The sequence below is a fragment of the Labeo rohita genome, chromosome 25 (genome assembly GCF_022985175.1).
Source record: "Labeo rohita strain BAU-BD-2019 chromosome 25, IGBB_LRoh.1.0, whole genome shotgun sequence".
Taxonomy (NCBI): Eukaryota; Metazoa; Chordata; class Actinopteri; order Cypriniformes; family Cyprinidae; genus Labeo; species Labeo rohita.
The window spans coordinates 2,182,041-2,199,589 of NC_066893.1; the positions used below are offsets into that span (position 1 = coordinate 2,182,041).

At 33.9% G+C, this 17,549-nt stretch overlaps 1 protein-coding gene across 1 annotated transcript in view; it reads right to left on the minus strand.

Annotated features, from left to right (window-relative positions):
* Nucleotides 1-17,549, minus strand: part of wwox (WW domain containing oxidoreductase) — a 269,495-nt gene that overhangs the window by 174,738 nt on the left and 77,208 nt on the right. The window contains exon 7 of the mRNA XM_051100291.1: nt 1,432-1,617. Coding sequence (XP_050956248.1) covers nt 1,432-1,617 — 186 coding nt within the window. The remainder of the gene's footprint in view (nt 1-1,431; nt 1,618-17,549) is intronic.

A 17,549-nucleotide genomic window follows, 5' to 3' on the forward strand; every position in this document is an offset into this window, starting at 1 on the left:
TTATTATTATTATTATTATTATTAATCAATTTATTTATTCCCTTATTTTGTTTTAGTATTTTTTTTTACCATTTAAAACTCACTTTAAACAGAAAAATTGACACTTATGACTGGTGTCCAGGGTCACAAATTATATATTCGCTTTTCTTTTCCAAAGAATGAAATTACCAGGGTCTGTCAAACTCAAACAATAAATAAATAAATAAACACACATTAAAAAATAAAAATAAAAATAAAATTTAATTTAAATTTAAACTTTAAATATAATGTAATAATAATTATTTAATAATATAATTTTTTTTATTAAATTTATTTATTCCCTTATTTTACATATTTTATTTTTAAAGCACCACATCATGCATCGCTATTCAATTTCAAGTGCTGTGAGACACTGAACACCATTTAAAACTCATTTTAACCAGTTTATTATTAGTATTTCGGCTGAACTACCCCTATCAGTCGAGCTGTTATATTTCCATCCCCACTATCCCTCTGCACATGTTGACTTTGTCATCATCTCACGGCCGGGATAATCCATACGGTCTTCCCAGTAGAGGCATTCTGGGGTGGAAATAGTCTATTTTCAGAGCAGAGGTATGAAAAGGTCAGGCCAGGCTGGTATTTAATGACTGCAGTATCCTGCTTTAAAGAGACTGAAGTATAAAGGCCTGAATCTGGTGTGAGTTTTCAGAGGTGAGCTTCCTGTCCACGCTATCAGTGTCCTCTTGTTTGGAGTCGGGAGGCAAATGCCAGCACCTATCGCTCCTGTCACTTAAGCCCCAGTGCTACAGCGCAGATAAACGTCCCCGTTGACTCCATTTTTATTCTTCCACCCTCAATTTCCCCGACCCCTCATTCTTTCCCTCCTCCTCCGTCGCTCGTACGGCCGTGTCAAGGTTTAACGGCTCTTGCGGCTTTGGGAAATATAAGCTCTTCCCGGGTCAGAGGTCAGACGGGGAGCTCAAAAGGCCACGCATTAAAGCGATAGAGACGAGGAGGTAAGGATCAAAAATTATCAGGTGCAGCCAAGAAAGATAATAGAAATAATAAAGGAAATAAACTGTAAAAGTTAAATGGAGGAGTTACTGCGATAACAAGTAAGTGATTTTACTGTTGGCGAGAGCGAATCGAGATTTCGTTCCTCAATGGCACATGGGGCTTGTTAATCTAATGGACCCTCACGCTCTCAGAGCCGAAAACGTTCTTCAAAGCACTTTCATTTAATAATCATGTTACAGGATCCGTAGGCCCCAAATATTAGCTCTCTCGTTTCTACCTGCACCGCATACAGTATTTTTCCACTGCGACAACCCTGCTCTCTTTAGCATGTGCTAACAGATATCATACACTATCCAACACAAAATCACTAATTCACGATGAGCGACAGATGAGAGTAAATGGATGATGGACTCCGATATTTGAAAGTCTCACCTGTGAGACTCTGAGGAAACCACCACCACCCGAGCCGGAGCGGAGTGCCGCAGGACGTCCTGTAGGAGCTGAACCAAGTAGAAATGACCGAGATGACAGATCTGAAAGGTGGACTCCAGCCCGTCCTCTGTTACATTCCAGGGCTGCGTGCAGACGGCGGCATTACACACCAGGATGTGCAACGGCCTTCAGAGAGAGAAAAAAAATGAAATCAGCTGAGTGAAAATAACACATTCTTGCCCTATTAAGAGTACATTAAAGTATAACAATTTTCCTAGTTAAAAAATAAATGAACCCAAACCAAAACCACTACACTGAACACAACTCACATGAAAACTGACCAAACCAAAAAAAACCATAAAAATAAACTAAAACGAAACTCGAACGAAAACCAAACCAAAACCATAAACCGAGAAACTAAAACAAAACTTTAAAACTAAACTAAAACAAAACCATAAACCAAAAAAACCTAAAAAACCCCACAAACAAACCAAAATAAAACCCTAAAACCAATCATAGAAGACAAAAAAAAGAAAACAAGCAAAAGCTGAAACAAACCAAAACCACAAATCAAATCAACACCAAACCAAAACAAACCAAAATATAAAAACAAACCAAAATCATAAAACCAAACTGAAACAAAAAACAAAACTTGAACAAAAACCTAAAAATAAATAAATCAATAAAATAAAAACCATAAACCCAACCCAAAACCATAAAGCAAAAAATCAAAAACAAAACCAAAAAAAACGTAAAACTAAACAAAAAAACAAACAAAGAAAAACCAACCCAAAACAAACCAAAACAAAAATCAAATGAAAACCAAACCTAAACAAACCAAAATATAAAAACAAACCATAAAACCAAACTGAAACAAAAAAAAAAAAAAAACAAAGAAAAAACAAAACAAAAACTGAACGAAAACCAAACCAAAACAAACCAAAAAAAAAAAAAAAAAAAAAAAAACACACAAAACAAAACCATAAAACTAAACCAAAAAAAAAAACACAAAAAAACACCAAACAAACTGAAACAAACAAAAATCATAAACCAAAAAACTTAAAACCAAACCAAAACCATAAAACAAAAAAATAAATAAATCCATAAACCTAACAACCCAAAAGAAAACCTTAAAGCTAAACGAAAAACAAAAACAAAAAATAAACCAAAATAAAACTCAAACAAAACCATAAACAAACAAAAATAAATTAACTAATAAATAATAAAATACAAATTCAATAAAGTAAAAAAATAAAACCATAAAACCAAATGAACCCAAAACCAAAAGAAAAAAAACCCCGAAACAAACCAACAACCAAACAAACTAAAACAACTTGAACGGAAACCAAACCAAAACCATAAACTCACACACACACACACAAAACCCAAAAACAATGCCATTAAACCAAACAAAACAAAAAAAGCCATAAAACCTAACCAAAACAAACCAAAACCATAAACCAAAACAAACAAAGAGAGCGAGAGGGGAAAAAAAAACCCAAACCAAACCAAGCCAAAACAACAAAAAACAAAACAAAAACACACAAGTACAAATTAAACAAAACATCCAGAATTAGGGATTCAGGGAATTTTGAAACACACAAAAGCATTCGTTCAAGTTTATTTGAAGGTGGCTCTGAGCAGACGTTCATCCGTCGGCGTGAGAAAGGACGGAGATTTCTGGAAAGTCCAGGCAAGATCTTTTCTTTGACAGAGTCGCTCCAGTGGTCCCGAAACCACGGCCATACAGCAGAATAATCTGAATCCACCCCACCAATTTTTAATTTCTTCCATTAGAATTAATTACGAAGCCCACAGGCAATTTGTGTACTCCATATTTAATACTGCCTGCACTATTAATTAAAAACTGGTTGCTGGAAAATTAATGGAGGAATTGTTATGCCCCTGCTTTAATGAGTCTTCTCTATGACATTAAAAAAAGTACACTTCACATTTCCCTTCAGGTTCTGTGTGGAAAGACGCGTGCGTCGGTGGAAATGCACGGGATCATGGGAAATGCACAGAGGCCACGGTTACACATGTGCTTGCATTAGAAACACAAGCGTAATAAAACAGCGAACAGCACATGATCTACTTACAACTGACCTTTACAACCAAACAACAAGCACTACTGTGTGTTTTTCTCTGTTTTTTCTGTTATGAACTGCAGAAGTTCTTGTCCCTGATTATTGTACAACATGACGTGAAAATAAGTTATCGCTCCTATGCAGTTGTATTTAATAAAAATAATAATATGTATTTATTAATATCTTAAATTCAAAGCATTTTTTCTAAATACTGCAAAACATTTTCACGTTTGTTCAAAGAATTATTTTGTTTAGTAAATTCAAGTGTTTTAATGTAATTAAAATGTTTAATTATTAACAATAAATATAATCATAAAGCTACAATATAATTAATATAATACAATATAATAATACATATATATTATATATATTAATATATATATATATATATAGAGAGAGAGAGAGAGAGAGAGAGAGAATAGAATAGTATAGAATAGAATACAGTATATATATACATATATATTTAAAGCTAAATAATGCATTTTAATATTTTAAAATATATTTTAGCTTTTTGAGTATTAGGTGTTTTATAGAATAGAATAGAATAGAACAGAACAGAATATTTGATATATTTAAAGCTAATCAATGCATTTTAAAATTTTAAAATATAGTTTAGCTTTTTTAGTATTAGGTGTTTAATAGAATAGAATAGAATAGAATAGAATAGAATGGAATAGAATGGAATAGAATAGAATATTTGATATATTTAAAGCTAATTAATGCATTTTAAAATTTTAAAATATAGTTTAGCTTTTTTAGTATTTGGTGTTTTAGAATAGAATAGAATAGAATAGAATAGAATAGAATAGAATAGAATAGAATAGAATAGAATAGAATAGAATAGAATATTTGATATATTTAAAGCTAATTAATGCATTTTAAAATTTTAAAATATAGTTTAGCTTTTTTAGTATTAGGTGTTTTAGAATAGAATAGAATAGAATAGAATAGAATAGAATAGAATAGAATAGAATATTTGATATATTTAAAGCTAATTACTGCATTTAATGTCTTAAAATATATTTTAGCTTTTTTAGTATTAGGTGTTTTATAGAATAGAATAGAATAGAATAGAATAGAATAGAATAGAATATTTGATATATTTAAAGCTAATTAATGCACTTTAATATTTTAAAATATATTTTAGCTTTTTTAGTATTAGGTGTTTTATAGAATAGAATAGAATAGAATAGAATAGAATAGAATAGAATAGAATATTTGATATATTTAAAGCTAATTACTGCATTTAATGTCTTAAAATATATTTTAGCTTTTTAGTATTAGGTGTTTTATAGAATAGAATAGAATAGAATAGAATAGAATAGCTAATTAATGCACTTTAATATTTTAAAATAATTTTAGAATATTTGATATATTTAAAGCTAATTAATGCACTTTAATATTTTAAAATATATTTTAGCTTTTTTAGTATTAGGTGTTTTATAGAATAGAATAGAATAGAACAGAACAGAATATTTGATATATTTAAAGCTAATTAATGCACTTTAATATTTTAAAATATATTTTAGCTTTTTTAGTATTAGGTGTTTTATAGAATAGAATAGAATAGAATAGAATAGAATAATAGAATAGAACAGAACAGAATAGGTGTTTTATATAATATAATATAACATAATATAACATAATATAATATAATATAATATAATATAATATAATATAGCATAATATAATATATTTTATGTGTTTAAAGCTATTCAATGTTTTTTCTGAATACTACAAAATATTTTTAAGTTTGTTCGAAGTATTTTGTTTAGTAAATTAGTGTTTTAATGTAATTAAAAATGTTTGATTAATAATATAATATAAAAATATATATAATATAGTATGGATATAAATAGTTGATGTACATTTAATCATTTTTCATATTTAAAGCTATTCAATACATTTTAATATTTGTTCAGGTTTTTTTATATTATGTAATGTAATGTAAAGCAATGTAATGTGTTTTTAATAATATTTAATATATTTAAAGCTATTCAGTGTTTTTTCCCCTAAATACTACAAAATATTTTCAAGGTTGTTTCAATATTTTTTAAGTATTATTTTGTTTAGTAAATTAAAGCATTTTAATTTAATTAAAAATGTTAAATTACTAATATAACATTATAATATAATACAATATAATATAATAATACTATAAATATACTATAAAATACAATTTCATATTTAATATATTTAAATCTATTAATTGTTTTGTGTTCTTTTTTAAATGTTACCATTTTTTATTCAAGTCTGTTTAAAGTATTCTTTTGTTTATTTATTTATTTATTTTTTTTTTTTTTTGGTTTTTTTAATGTCTTTCTATGGCAAGACTGAGGCGAAATCATCTAAAGGAAAAGGTCCTGAAGCTGGGCCGATCCAATAACAGGTTCAACTGCAAATGGACCAAATGCAAAGAAAATCACTCAAGTGCCCGATCAGACGCAGGCAAACTTCATCTCTCTCAATAAAACACACGCGAGCGCTCAGCTCAGCTCAGACGCCCAAAGGGCACCAAGATGCCGCGGGACCCAAGAGAGCAGTTCACCTCCCGCTGGAGAACACGACTCTCTGGAAACATCTGCGGAGGAAACAGATCTACTCTCCACCTCTGACTGACAACCTCACAGTCACAGGCACAGAGCCTGGTGTGCACACACACACACACACACACACAGATCTCTCTGGGACTTAATGAAGCGTGGACTCAAAAAGAGGGAGTGATTGTACCTGCGAGAGAACACCATTAAACTTTATGACTTTCACGCTTGTGTTTGAAACCGTGTAATGGAAGAGGAACATGTCTGTGATCGCTGGTGAGTGGCAGATAACGCATCCCATGGGCGATCCGTAAGACAGGAAGACTCTGATATCACCCCGAAAACCGGGAACACCCTACACTCCTCCTCAACATCACATTCAACATTCGCTTTGATAAACCAAATTACTGTGCTGTGCTGTCCAAACTGTGATGGATTTGATAATTAGTTGCTTTTATTATTTGCATTTACCACTGTTTAACGTTTAGCAACACAACTCACCAGATCCACTGGCTCAACAGACATAAATGATATGTCAAACTGTGCAATCAGAGTTACATTTCACCTGGTAAACAATAAAAAGAGACAAATTAAAAAATATAATAAAATCCCAGTAAGGATCTAGACCATACAAGGATCAGAATATCAGAGATTTGTGGGCACGATCCTTTATTTGGGAGATCAACAAAAAAAGAGGCCAAGATATAGAAAAATCTACTTAAAAAGCATGTGGCAAGATAAATACTAAATACTAATGTGTGTGTGTGTGTGTGTGTGTGTGTGTATAAATTTATATAAACATTTGGCAACTAACTGAAATATGTTTAAGCACTAAAATCTGGAAGCCTATTTCCGGCACTGAATAAAACCAAAAAAAATTCAAAAAGTAATTTTTTGCAATTGCAAATTATAAAGGCAGAATTGCATGATATAAACTTGCAATTGCAAAAAAAAAAAACTGAATTGCGAGACATAAACTTGCAATTCTGAGAACATATTGGCATTTTTTCCCCTCAGAACTGGACTTTATAACTTGCAATTGTAAGTTTATATTTCACAATTGCAGGAAAAAAAGAAATGCGGAACACTACAATGGTGTTTTAGTACCATGTTAAAAAAAAATAAAAAAAAAAAAAAACAACAACAAAAAAAAAAAAAAAAAATCAATATATTTCGAGAATAAAGTCAAAACATTTCAAGAATAATGTCGAAGTATAACATATATATCAACTTTATTCTCAAAACATTTAGAATAAAGTCAATAAAGTCAAAATGAATAAAGTCGAAATATTTCAAGAATAAAGTTAAAATATTGTGACTTTATTCTCTATATATTTCAACTTTATTCTTGAAATACTTTGACTTTATTGAATGTCAAAAATGTTTCGAGAATAATATCAATGTTTCAAGAATAAAGTCAAAATATTTAGAAAATAGGCGCAATATTTTGAGAATGAAATTTAAATATTTCGAGAATATAGTTAAAATATTTTGAGAATAAAGTTCGACTTTATTCTCGTAATATTTAAACTTTTTTTCTAGTAGTATTCTGACTTTATTCTCATAATATTTTGACTTTATTCTTGTAATTTCAACTTTATTCCTGAAATATTACAACTTTAATCTCGCTTTAATCTCTCAATACAAACTTGAAGTTGTGAGAAAATAAAAAGAATTGTGAGATACTGACTCACATTTGCAAGAAAGTCAGAATTGCAAATTTTGATCTCACAATTCTGATTTTATTTCTCGTAACTGTATGTTTATATCATGCAAGGCAGAGAAAAAGAGTCAGAATTGTGAGTTTGTATTATACAGGCTTTCATACTAAAAATATTAATTGGAAATTAAAAAAAAAAAAAAAAAAACCCTGAACAAAAACTGAAACAAAAATTATTGAAACCTACTGCAAACAGTTAAACTATTTAAACAAGAGCACAAAAAAAATAACTTAAAGTGGGTCCTATTATGCTTTTTCACTTTTTGAATTTTAGTCAGTGTGTGGTGTGTATGTTTGCACAAAAAAAGGTCTAACCTAGCCTAACTTTAGCGATGCAGCGCAGAAAGCAGCTTCTGTGAGACCCTTCAACGAGCCGCAGCGTGGCAGGTATAAGCACAAGCACTGACTAGAGTGGCCACGTCTGAGCCGTAACACACCGCAGACGTGTGCAGTGTGTGGTAAGAGATTTATTTATCATACAGTGTAAAAACTTTCACTTATAACGCGAGTGTTTTTTAAAATGCATAAACTTGCATTAGAATAGGCTAGGCTAATCAGTGATGATGTTCTTTAATAATGTTAGGGCAATGAATCTAAGTATGTAAATAATATCATGCATTGGCGATCTGGCAGACTGAGGATAGAACAAAACACTACTGTAGTGTATTATGTACTCACCCTCCATGCATCCTCATTTATTTCCTTCAGACAAATGCAATCGGAGTTATACTAAAATTTACCCTGGTACTCCCAAGCTTTAGAACGGCATAGACGGGTGTTTCTCCTCATCAGTTCAAAACAAGTCCAATAAAGTGCATCCATCCATAATAAAAGGTGCCTCACATGACTCCGGGGGGTGAATAAAGGCCCCCTGTAATGAATCAATCCATTTTTGTGTTAAAAAAAAATAAAATATCCATACTTAAAACGTAAGATCACTTTAATCTAGCTTGAGCTAACAGTTGTACACAGAACTCGCTTCTTTGACAAGGGGCGTGGCAGTACTGAAACACCGTCTAAGCTGTTCGCCAGTCGCAACGCAGTGGGACAGCTAACCAATCACAACACATCTCGTTTTTTGGAAGGCGGGCCTTCATTCAACCCAGAACTCATTGAGCCATTCGTACCAGGCTGGGCGAAATGTATTGTAATAATGTAAATTATGTGAAAAATAATCCGTTTTTAGAACCACCAAGCATGAAAGCATGTTCTAGTACACCCCAAAACAAAAAGAGCATAACAGGACCCCTTTAAATAAACTAAAATTACAATGAAAATTCATAAAACTCATAAAACTATTATTGTATATAATTAATACTAAAATAACACTGTCCTGCACTGACCTTGACGTGCCATAAAAAACTATCTCATAACATCCTGTAATATTTTACTGATTATGATATTAGGAAAGTTGCACCACCCTGACATGCATCTTTATGCCACCAAAACTATGAAAATGCATTTTATTTAAGAAAGAAAGAAAGGTTAATGACTACTGCACTAGTAAGCCAAGGGTCATTTACCCATAAATCTCATAATAACCACAGAAAAAAGCCTAGAAACCACATATTAGGACTCTAGCACTGTGACGGGTGTGAAGTTCTGCAGAGACCGCAATCACCACTCACGTTTTCAGCGAACACATAAAGCTGATGACGCAACGGAGGTATTTTAAGATACCGTACTACACCACCTGCAGCACAAAAACAGGGACTATTTCTTTGTAAAGCAAAATCTCTCTCACCTAAAATTTAATTTCTCTGGTCGATTTGGAAACGGGTCTCAGTGGGCAGAAGCGTTGTTGTTGTTTGCATGCTAATCCTACTGTTGTGTCGTATGATTTAACAACTGCAGCTCGCAGCGCTCGCTCCGAGCCGCCCCCCGCCAGCCGTGTCTTCATAAGCAAAAAGCTAACAAATGGTTTTAATAGCTTAGCCCACATAATGTAAAAACTCCCTTTAAACTTATTAATGCGATCAGGGGGGTCTTCCGCAAATGTGCAATTTACGTGTCGGGGCGAGCGGGGGCGGTAACGACCGGACGGGGAGGAATAACGCTCCATACTTACTTTAAAGAACCCCCAGGGCACGACCTTTGACCCTCGAATAATCTCTGCCCATAAAAGAATGATTGCTTTTGTCTCCCTTCACTCCGACCGGCCGTCATTAAGGGGCCGCGTTTATGGGCCGCAGAGAAAATGTGGGGCTAACAGAGAGATGCTTTAAAATAGACAGACACACATAAACAGCGCTACACGGTGCGAGTTTACGCAGACGGCACCCATAAGCATGTGGTCATTACTAAAGCCACGTGTCTGTAGAGGAAAGATTTTATAGGCAATGAGATGTTAAAAATAAACGGCGCACACCTATGGACCTCTGTTTTCCTTTTTTTTCCTTACTGCATAGGGTTTCTGATAAAAGCTTCATTAGATATGTTGATATCAGTCATCTGCAAGTCATTTAAAAGCGGCGGCTTTACAAAAAAAAATTGGAGGTGCTCAAAAATATATGTAGGATATATGTAAAACAGTTGCTGGCTGGCAAGAGAAAGTGTTTGACATAAATCAGAGTCCCTTTAAGGAAAGTCTGCTCACTTGACGGCCATCTTGGCAGAGCCTCCAGGCAGCTGTTTTTTAGCCATACTCAAGTACAGCACTTATTGTACTCTCTCCATCTACTATTAGTACTGCAAGTACATATATATACACATACATATTATATATATATATATATATATATATATATATATATATATATAAATAAATTGTAGTATATTGACTCAAACTAATTTTAATGTACTTTGAATGAATGAAAACTTCTTGCTGAGAAATAGGTGAAACAGTGGTTTGAAGGACAGTAGCAAAGATTGGTAAATATTTAAAATGACAATTAATTAGTATTTTGAGGGCTGAACTGATCCTACAGTGACATTTTTTCAGTAAATCATGGATAAATATTAATGATAGTCATTATTTTTGGCTCAGAAAAAAAATTAAACAGTTCACATTCTAATATACGAAAAAAAAAAACATTTAAAGCTGTATTAAACTTACTGTTTTCAGTGCTTGAAAAAACTCTTTTTGGTATATACATATACGTATACATTACTTTAAGATTACACTTCCGTTTATCTAATAATGAAAAATTCAGATGCCAATTGTTTCTAAAAACACAAAAATGTAATAAAATTTTAGCTGATTCCTTTCCAAAGTAACTTATGCTTTGTAGGCTTGTTGTGATTTGTGAGTTCTTACATTACTCTTTAATTATATCATATCATGCCTGTTACATTAAAATAGACCGAAAACAAAAGCAAAACAAAGCAACACAATAAGCAAAGAAAAAAAAACAAAAAAAACAAAACAAAAAGAAAAACACAAAACAGGATTGACGCAAAAACTTAAAGCAAAAAAAGCAACAAAAAACAAAAACAAAAACAAAAAAAACAGAATAAGACAAACCGATGAGAACGCAAAACAAGCAATGCAAAGCAAAACAAAACAAAACGCACAAAAAAAACACAATAATAAAAAAAGCAAAACAAAACAACAAAAAACAAAACAAACAAACAAACAAACAAAAAACTAATCAAACTAAATGCATTTTAAAAAAAGACCCACAAGATTTATTCAATTATTTAATGTTTTTTAGAATGAAACAGATCTAACAAGTCATAAATGATGAAATGAACTGCTATTTTTACCCTTCCGGTCAAATATTGTGCTGTGCATTAAATGATTTTAATGCACAGCACGATGTCAGACAATTCTGAAGTTTTAGGAGAAAAATGAGATGGAGTTTTTATCTGGGAGTTTTTATCAGTTTTTATCTGCCTTTTTGAGCTGGAGTACACAGACAATGAATTTAGACGTGATTCGTAGCGTCGTGGACGTGCATCCCAGAGCTACATGAGTTTTTGTGCTTAAAAAGTATACAATTTTTTGGAGGAAAAAAAAATGATTTTAATGCACTCCACTGAGGCAACCACCAACTGAATGAAGAAAAAGAACTGAGTTCTTTGTTTTGTTTATCCCATAGCTCTATCCGCAAAATATTAATTGTGTATAGATAGATATGCTTATAAGCCCCTTTCACACATACAGTCTTTACTGGTAAATTACCAGTTAATTACGGTTAAAGGAGAAGTCCACTTTCAGAATGACAATTTACAAATAATTTACAAATATACTCACCCCCTTGTCATCCAAGACATTCATGTCTTTCTGTCTTCAGTCATGAAGAAATTATGTTTTTTGAAGAAAGCATTTCCGGATTTTTCTTCATATAATGGACTTCATTGGTGGCCCGACTTTGAACTGCCAAAATGTAGTTTAAATACAGCTTCAAAGGCTCTAAATGATCCCAGCTGAGGAAGAAGGGTCTTATCTAGTGAAACGATCATCATTTTTTTTTTGGAAAATAAAAATGACTATTAAATGACTATTACGTACTATTAAATCACTTTAAAATGTCACGCAGAACGTAGGCAGAACTACAGACCCAGTGTTTACAAAGCGAAGGCGCAAAGACTAAGAAAGTGCAAGTAAGTCAAACGCTGTTTACAAACAAAAAGGTGCAATGATGAAGAGAGAAAGACATGAACATCTTGGATGACAAGGGGGCAAGTAAATTATTTGTAAATTGTTGTTCTGGAAGTGGACTTCTTTAAGAGGTCATGTGTGAACAGGACCTTTTCTTTTTAAGGAAAGGACGTGACATGCGGCCAAGTATGGTGACCCATACTCGGAATTTGTGCTCTGCATTTAACCCATCCAAGTGCACACACACACAGTTGTGAGTAGTGAACAAACACGCACACACACACACACCGTGAACACACACCCGGAGCAGTGAGCAGCCATATTGCTATCGCTGCGGCGCCCGGGAAGCAGTTGGGGGATCGGTGCCTTGCTCAAGGGACTCACCTCAGTCATGGTATAGAGGGTGGAGAGAGGGCTGGTTATTCACTCCCCCCACCTTCAATCCCTGCCGGACCTGGGACTCGAACCCGCAACCTTTAGGTCACAAGCCCGACTCCCTAACCATTAGGCCATGGCTGCCCCAAAAATGGTATTTTTCAAAAATACAAGTAAATCCGTTCTAGCAATTCACTGGGATGAGAAGATGTAATTTCTCCAGTAAATTACCAATAATGTGATCTGTGTAAACGCCGAACATGATTGAGACGTATGAGCATGTACAAGTTCAGAAAGCGCTGATGAAAGACTTTGGGCCAATCGTGACATTTGGACGCAGATGACGCATTTACTCCACGCAGTGTAATTCGATTTGAAGTCATCTAGTACAATGTCTCTGGACCAGAAGCAGCTGTATGAATGTGCACATTTGACAAAAGTGAAAACAAATGATGTCGCACAATTGACCGGTATTTTGAAACTGAAGTGTGTATGGTGCTTTACTGGTAAAAGACAGAACGCCGTTGTCTGTGCAAATAACGTATTTTTGTATTTACCGTTCGTTCTCCTAATTTTACAGCAATTTGTTGGTATTCCTGTGTAAAATGGGCTGTGGGAGTACTGCACTGTCAGCTTGCAAATACATTGTTACTGCAATGAAGCATGTGTTTTACCATAGTCAACTTGACCAAAGTATGCAAACTTTTCTCAGAGACTGACTGAAAAAAGCTATAACTAGTTTTGGTGTGAATATTTGCTGGCATATTTTTGTAGCTCTTGGTTTGAATACCTTGAGTCAGGAATTTGTCCACAAGCAATCAATACACAGCGAACGCTCGGCGAAATTAAACATCATAGGCGATCAACTTCACTTCACAGCATATGTCGTGTGACTGAGTTAATTAAACACTACAAAAACCTGATGAGAACAAAGGAATGATAAGTACATGGAAATATGTTTCCTGTGCCTACCTGAACATACTGAGGGCGAAGAACAAAGAGAACACGAGTGAGAGGAGAAAGAAAATAAATGAGGGAGCGGGCGAGCTAAGGTGGGGGTTTACAAACGGCTACAAAAGAAAAGACAGGCTACAGAAAAGTGGCAAAAGCAGCTGTGATTGAATTAAGCTCCAATGGCAGTAATTGTTAATGTGTGCGTGCGCGTGCTAGTGGCGCCTGCAGACATCTCGACGGAAACAGAAACAGGGAGGCGTGGCGTGGACTCACCAGCTGCCTGCTGCCATTCACACCTGAGCACCTCTCCATTCTGATGAGAATTAATCTACTCCACCTCCTCTGGGACTCACGCTCACACACACACACAGCCTGGGAATAGCTAATGAAGAAATACAACCTTGGCAAGGGAAAAAGAGGATATTCATTCATTCATTCACTCACTCACTCGCTTGGGTTTGATCACGGTGGTCCAGTTGAGGTGTGTATGAAAGAGGACCAGATCACGATACCAAAATTTTGACTTCGATATGATACCTGACTAAAATATCACGATACTACTACTGAACCGATACTACGAAAAAAAACATAGAACAACAGGAAAAGTGATTAAATAATAGATGATCCAAATAGAGATCATAGTTATTTTATCTATTAAAACAAAGCATTTAATCTCCCCTTTAAATAATAAAAAAATAATAATAATCACATGCCAGTGCCACTACACAGGATTACGGTGAACAACTACCGAGCTTACAGATATGTAGAGATCTTTGCTACATTGGTAAGTTCACTTAAAGGATAAAGCCAAATCTTATTTCATGATATAGTCATTTCACAACAATTTATATATGACATAGTCAGTTTTTGTTATTTCATCTGTGTTATTAAAGATTAGTATTAACATCGGATGCCCATTTTCCACAAGTTGATATGATTCTTTAGGGTCTTATTGAAAAGTCTCTAATATACTTTGGTTAAAAATTATACAATTGTTGTATAAAACAACTCCTTTTTTACCTTGTCAAAATCAGCTCTGCAAAAATCATCTCATTCTGGTCGAGGCTGCTTTAAATGCAAATGAGCTCTGCTCGCCCCGCCCCTCTCTTCTCTCTGTGGAGTGACGAGCCTGTTTACTTTAGCCGCAATTAGACACTAAACTTGCTAACTAGCACATTATTAGGAAAGTCGATCACAAAGATTCATAAAAAAACCCTTATACTCACTTCTGCTGTAAGTGAAGCTGGATCATGAATGATTTGCGCAAACATAGATGGATATATGTAGATCGGGAGGCGCATTCCCTTCACAAACAAACGTAATCCACTGCATCTTCAGCGACTCAGATGTCGGGAGTAAATGACGACCACTATGTTCATTATTACATCCAGCAACACAACACCTCAATCGCTCAATCAGAGATATTCTTGTCTAACTTACATCCCTGCTCCGGCATCGAAACAATGGAGATCGGACTGTTACAGCTGATCTGAGGTAAAACGCTCATGTCAATCAACTATCGTGGGAGCGGCCTCTGTTGGTGTGACGCCACACAGACAGGCATCTGAGAACGGCTCGATTTGAAAAAGGGGATATTATTTTTACAGATTAATTAAAAACCACTGCATGGATTTTTATCATTATAGGGTAGATTTGTACATGCACTGCCAACACACATTAATGTTCAAACAACATGTAAAAGTGAACTTAGCATCCAATGACCCTTTAATAACAAGAACTAAGATGCAAGTAACAAACTAAAATTTCAGTTTTGTTTGTGAATCTCTTTTCATTAATTTTCTGGATTCTATTTTAATCGTTTCATTACATTTTAATAATCAAAAGCATGTCTAATGAAGTTATAAAGGATAAGTAGATTTGATAAAGAATTAATTTATTACAGGCTATTTTTTTTTTTTTTCAGAAATACTGTGCTGTGTATTTACAATTTTTATAAATATACAAATATTACAAATATTTTTTTATGGTAAATATTCCTTAAACATTGTTTTAATAATATTTGTATTAGTAGTAGTAGCACTATATTTACATTAAGTAATATATTAATACATTTCTGACTGTCAAGTCAAACCAAACTTTTATTTTGACGGGTTGCTGTGAAGACCTTTAGGGTCTTCATTATATGACAATAGTTTGCAAAAAAAACGGTAAAATGCTGATGAAGTGACTCTCAGAGCAGTTCTAGAGATGATGTTCATGTGTTCATGTACTCATATATTGAGGCGGCAGAGGCTAAAAACACCACAAGCGTCACACGTATGAGTAGTAAACAAAACTGCGTACCTGAAATACGAAATACGGCTTTTATTAAAATGCATTCCTAAAAAAACGCTACTAGTAAAATGCGGAATCGTACTGTTTTTAAAAGCAGGATATCACGATACTCTTTAAGTACCAGTATATCGTGCAACACTATTAGATAGCAGATGAGGTCATCAGAGGTCACTGAAACGGTCAAATCCTGCTTCGAAAATGCCTATCTGTCACATTCAAATAAACCCCAAAGCCTTAGATTTGTTTGAGCCAATCAACTGAGAGTTGAAAGTCATGTGACTGAACAAGCTAAACAAAACAAAAGAGAACAAAAACAAAACACAGTACAACCAATTACTTTAGAGAAGCAGGAAAATTACATTCTGAAACCAAAGGTATCGCAATTACATTTGGTGTCCCAAACACTTACGACAAACACAAGGACAGACGGGAAAATATAAGTCTATGAAAATCTTCAAAAACTCCAGTTTGAAGAACAGTTCAAAGCACCAGGGAGAAAGCCCTTGCATCTAGACCAGTGTTTGAAGTGATCCCCACACTAACTATGGGTCAATGGGCCAAATAACTGCTTTAGGTCCCAAACTAATAGGTTAATCTCTCCCTCTTATTAAAGGCTAACAGCTTCCATTATGAGCTGACCAGCCCAGATGTGTTTGGAAGGCTGAGGCGCAGACACGGGAAAGATTTGCACAAGCCTGAAGTGTCACTTTAACCAACAAGCCATGACAGACAAGGAAAACGTACAGTAGATGCACGCACACTCACACACACATACCAATGTGTCCAAAAATGAACAAACACAGATCCAGTGTTGCGCCAGATATGCCATTAAGCGAGGCTACATCTACATTAATCCAGATACATTTAAAAATGGTGTTTTCATTTCAAAACACACTCTGTCCACAACAGCGTTTTCAAAAAGTTAAGATAATGATAAATTTGCTTTACTGTGCATGTGTAAAAACCTCATAAAAACCTCAATGAGACAATACAGACAGAATAACTATTTTGGCAGGATCATAATATTTAAGTAAATATCCCATCATTCACTGACATCCAGGTCACACTATTATATGTTTGATCTAACCGCCCTTAAATTTTCTGTCATCTTTGCAGGACTGTAATACGAAGAGTGTACTAAGTAACATATCTTTAGGTTCAAAATGAAAGGAGTACATAACAGGCACAATGCCAGTATAAACATAGACATCTATTCGTACAATGTGTTTCACAGTCCACAACAAAGTAAAAACTATGAAGCTCTGTTACCAAGACTTAGTGTGGATGGAAGGCCAAAAAGGAAAGAAAAAGATGTGTTTTCAAATGAAAATGTATTATTGTGTGGACAAGGCCTAAGTTATGCAATTTATACTCCTAGCTAGGCCAACCAAACAAACACAGGAAAACAAAATGAAGCAAAACGAAATAAACAGAGAATGCAAAACAAAAACCAAAGTCAAAGAAAAGCAAAAAGCAACAAAAAAACAGAACAGAAAACGAAAAAAAAAAAAAAACAAATTAGCAAAACAAAGCAAACAAAACGAAAAGAACACTAAACAGAAAACACAACAAGCAAAAAAACAGAAAAAAAACAGTATGCAAAA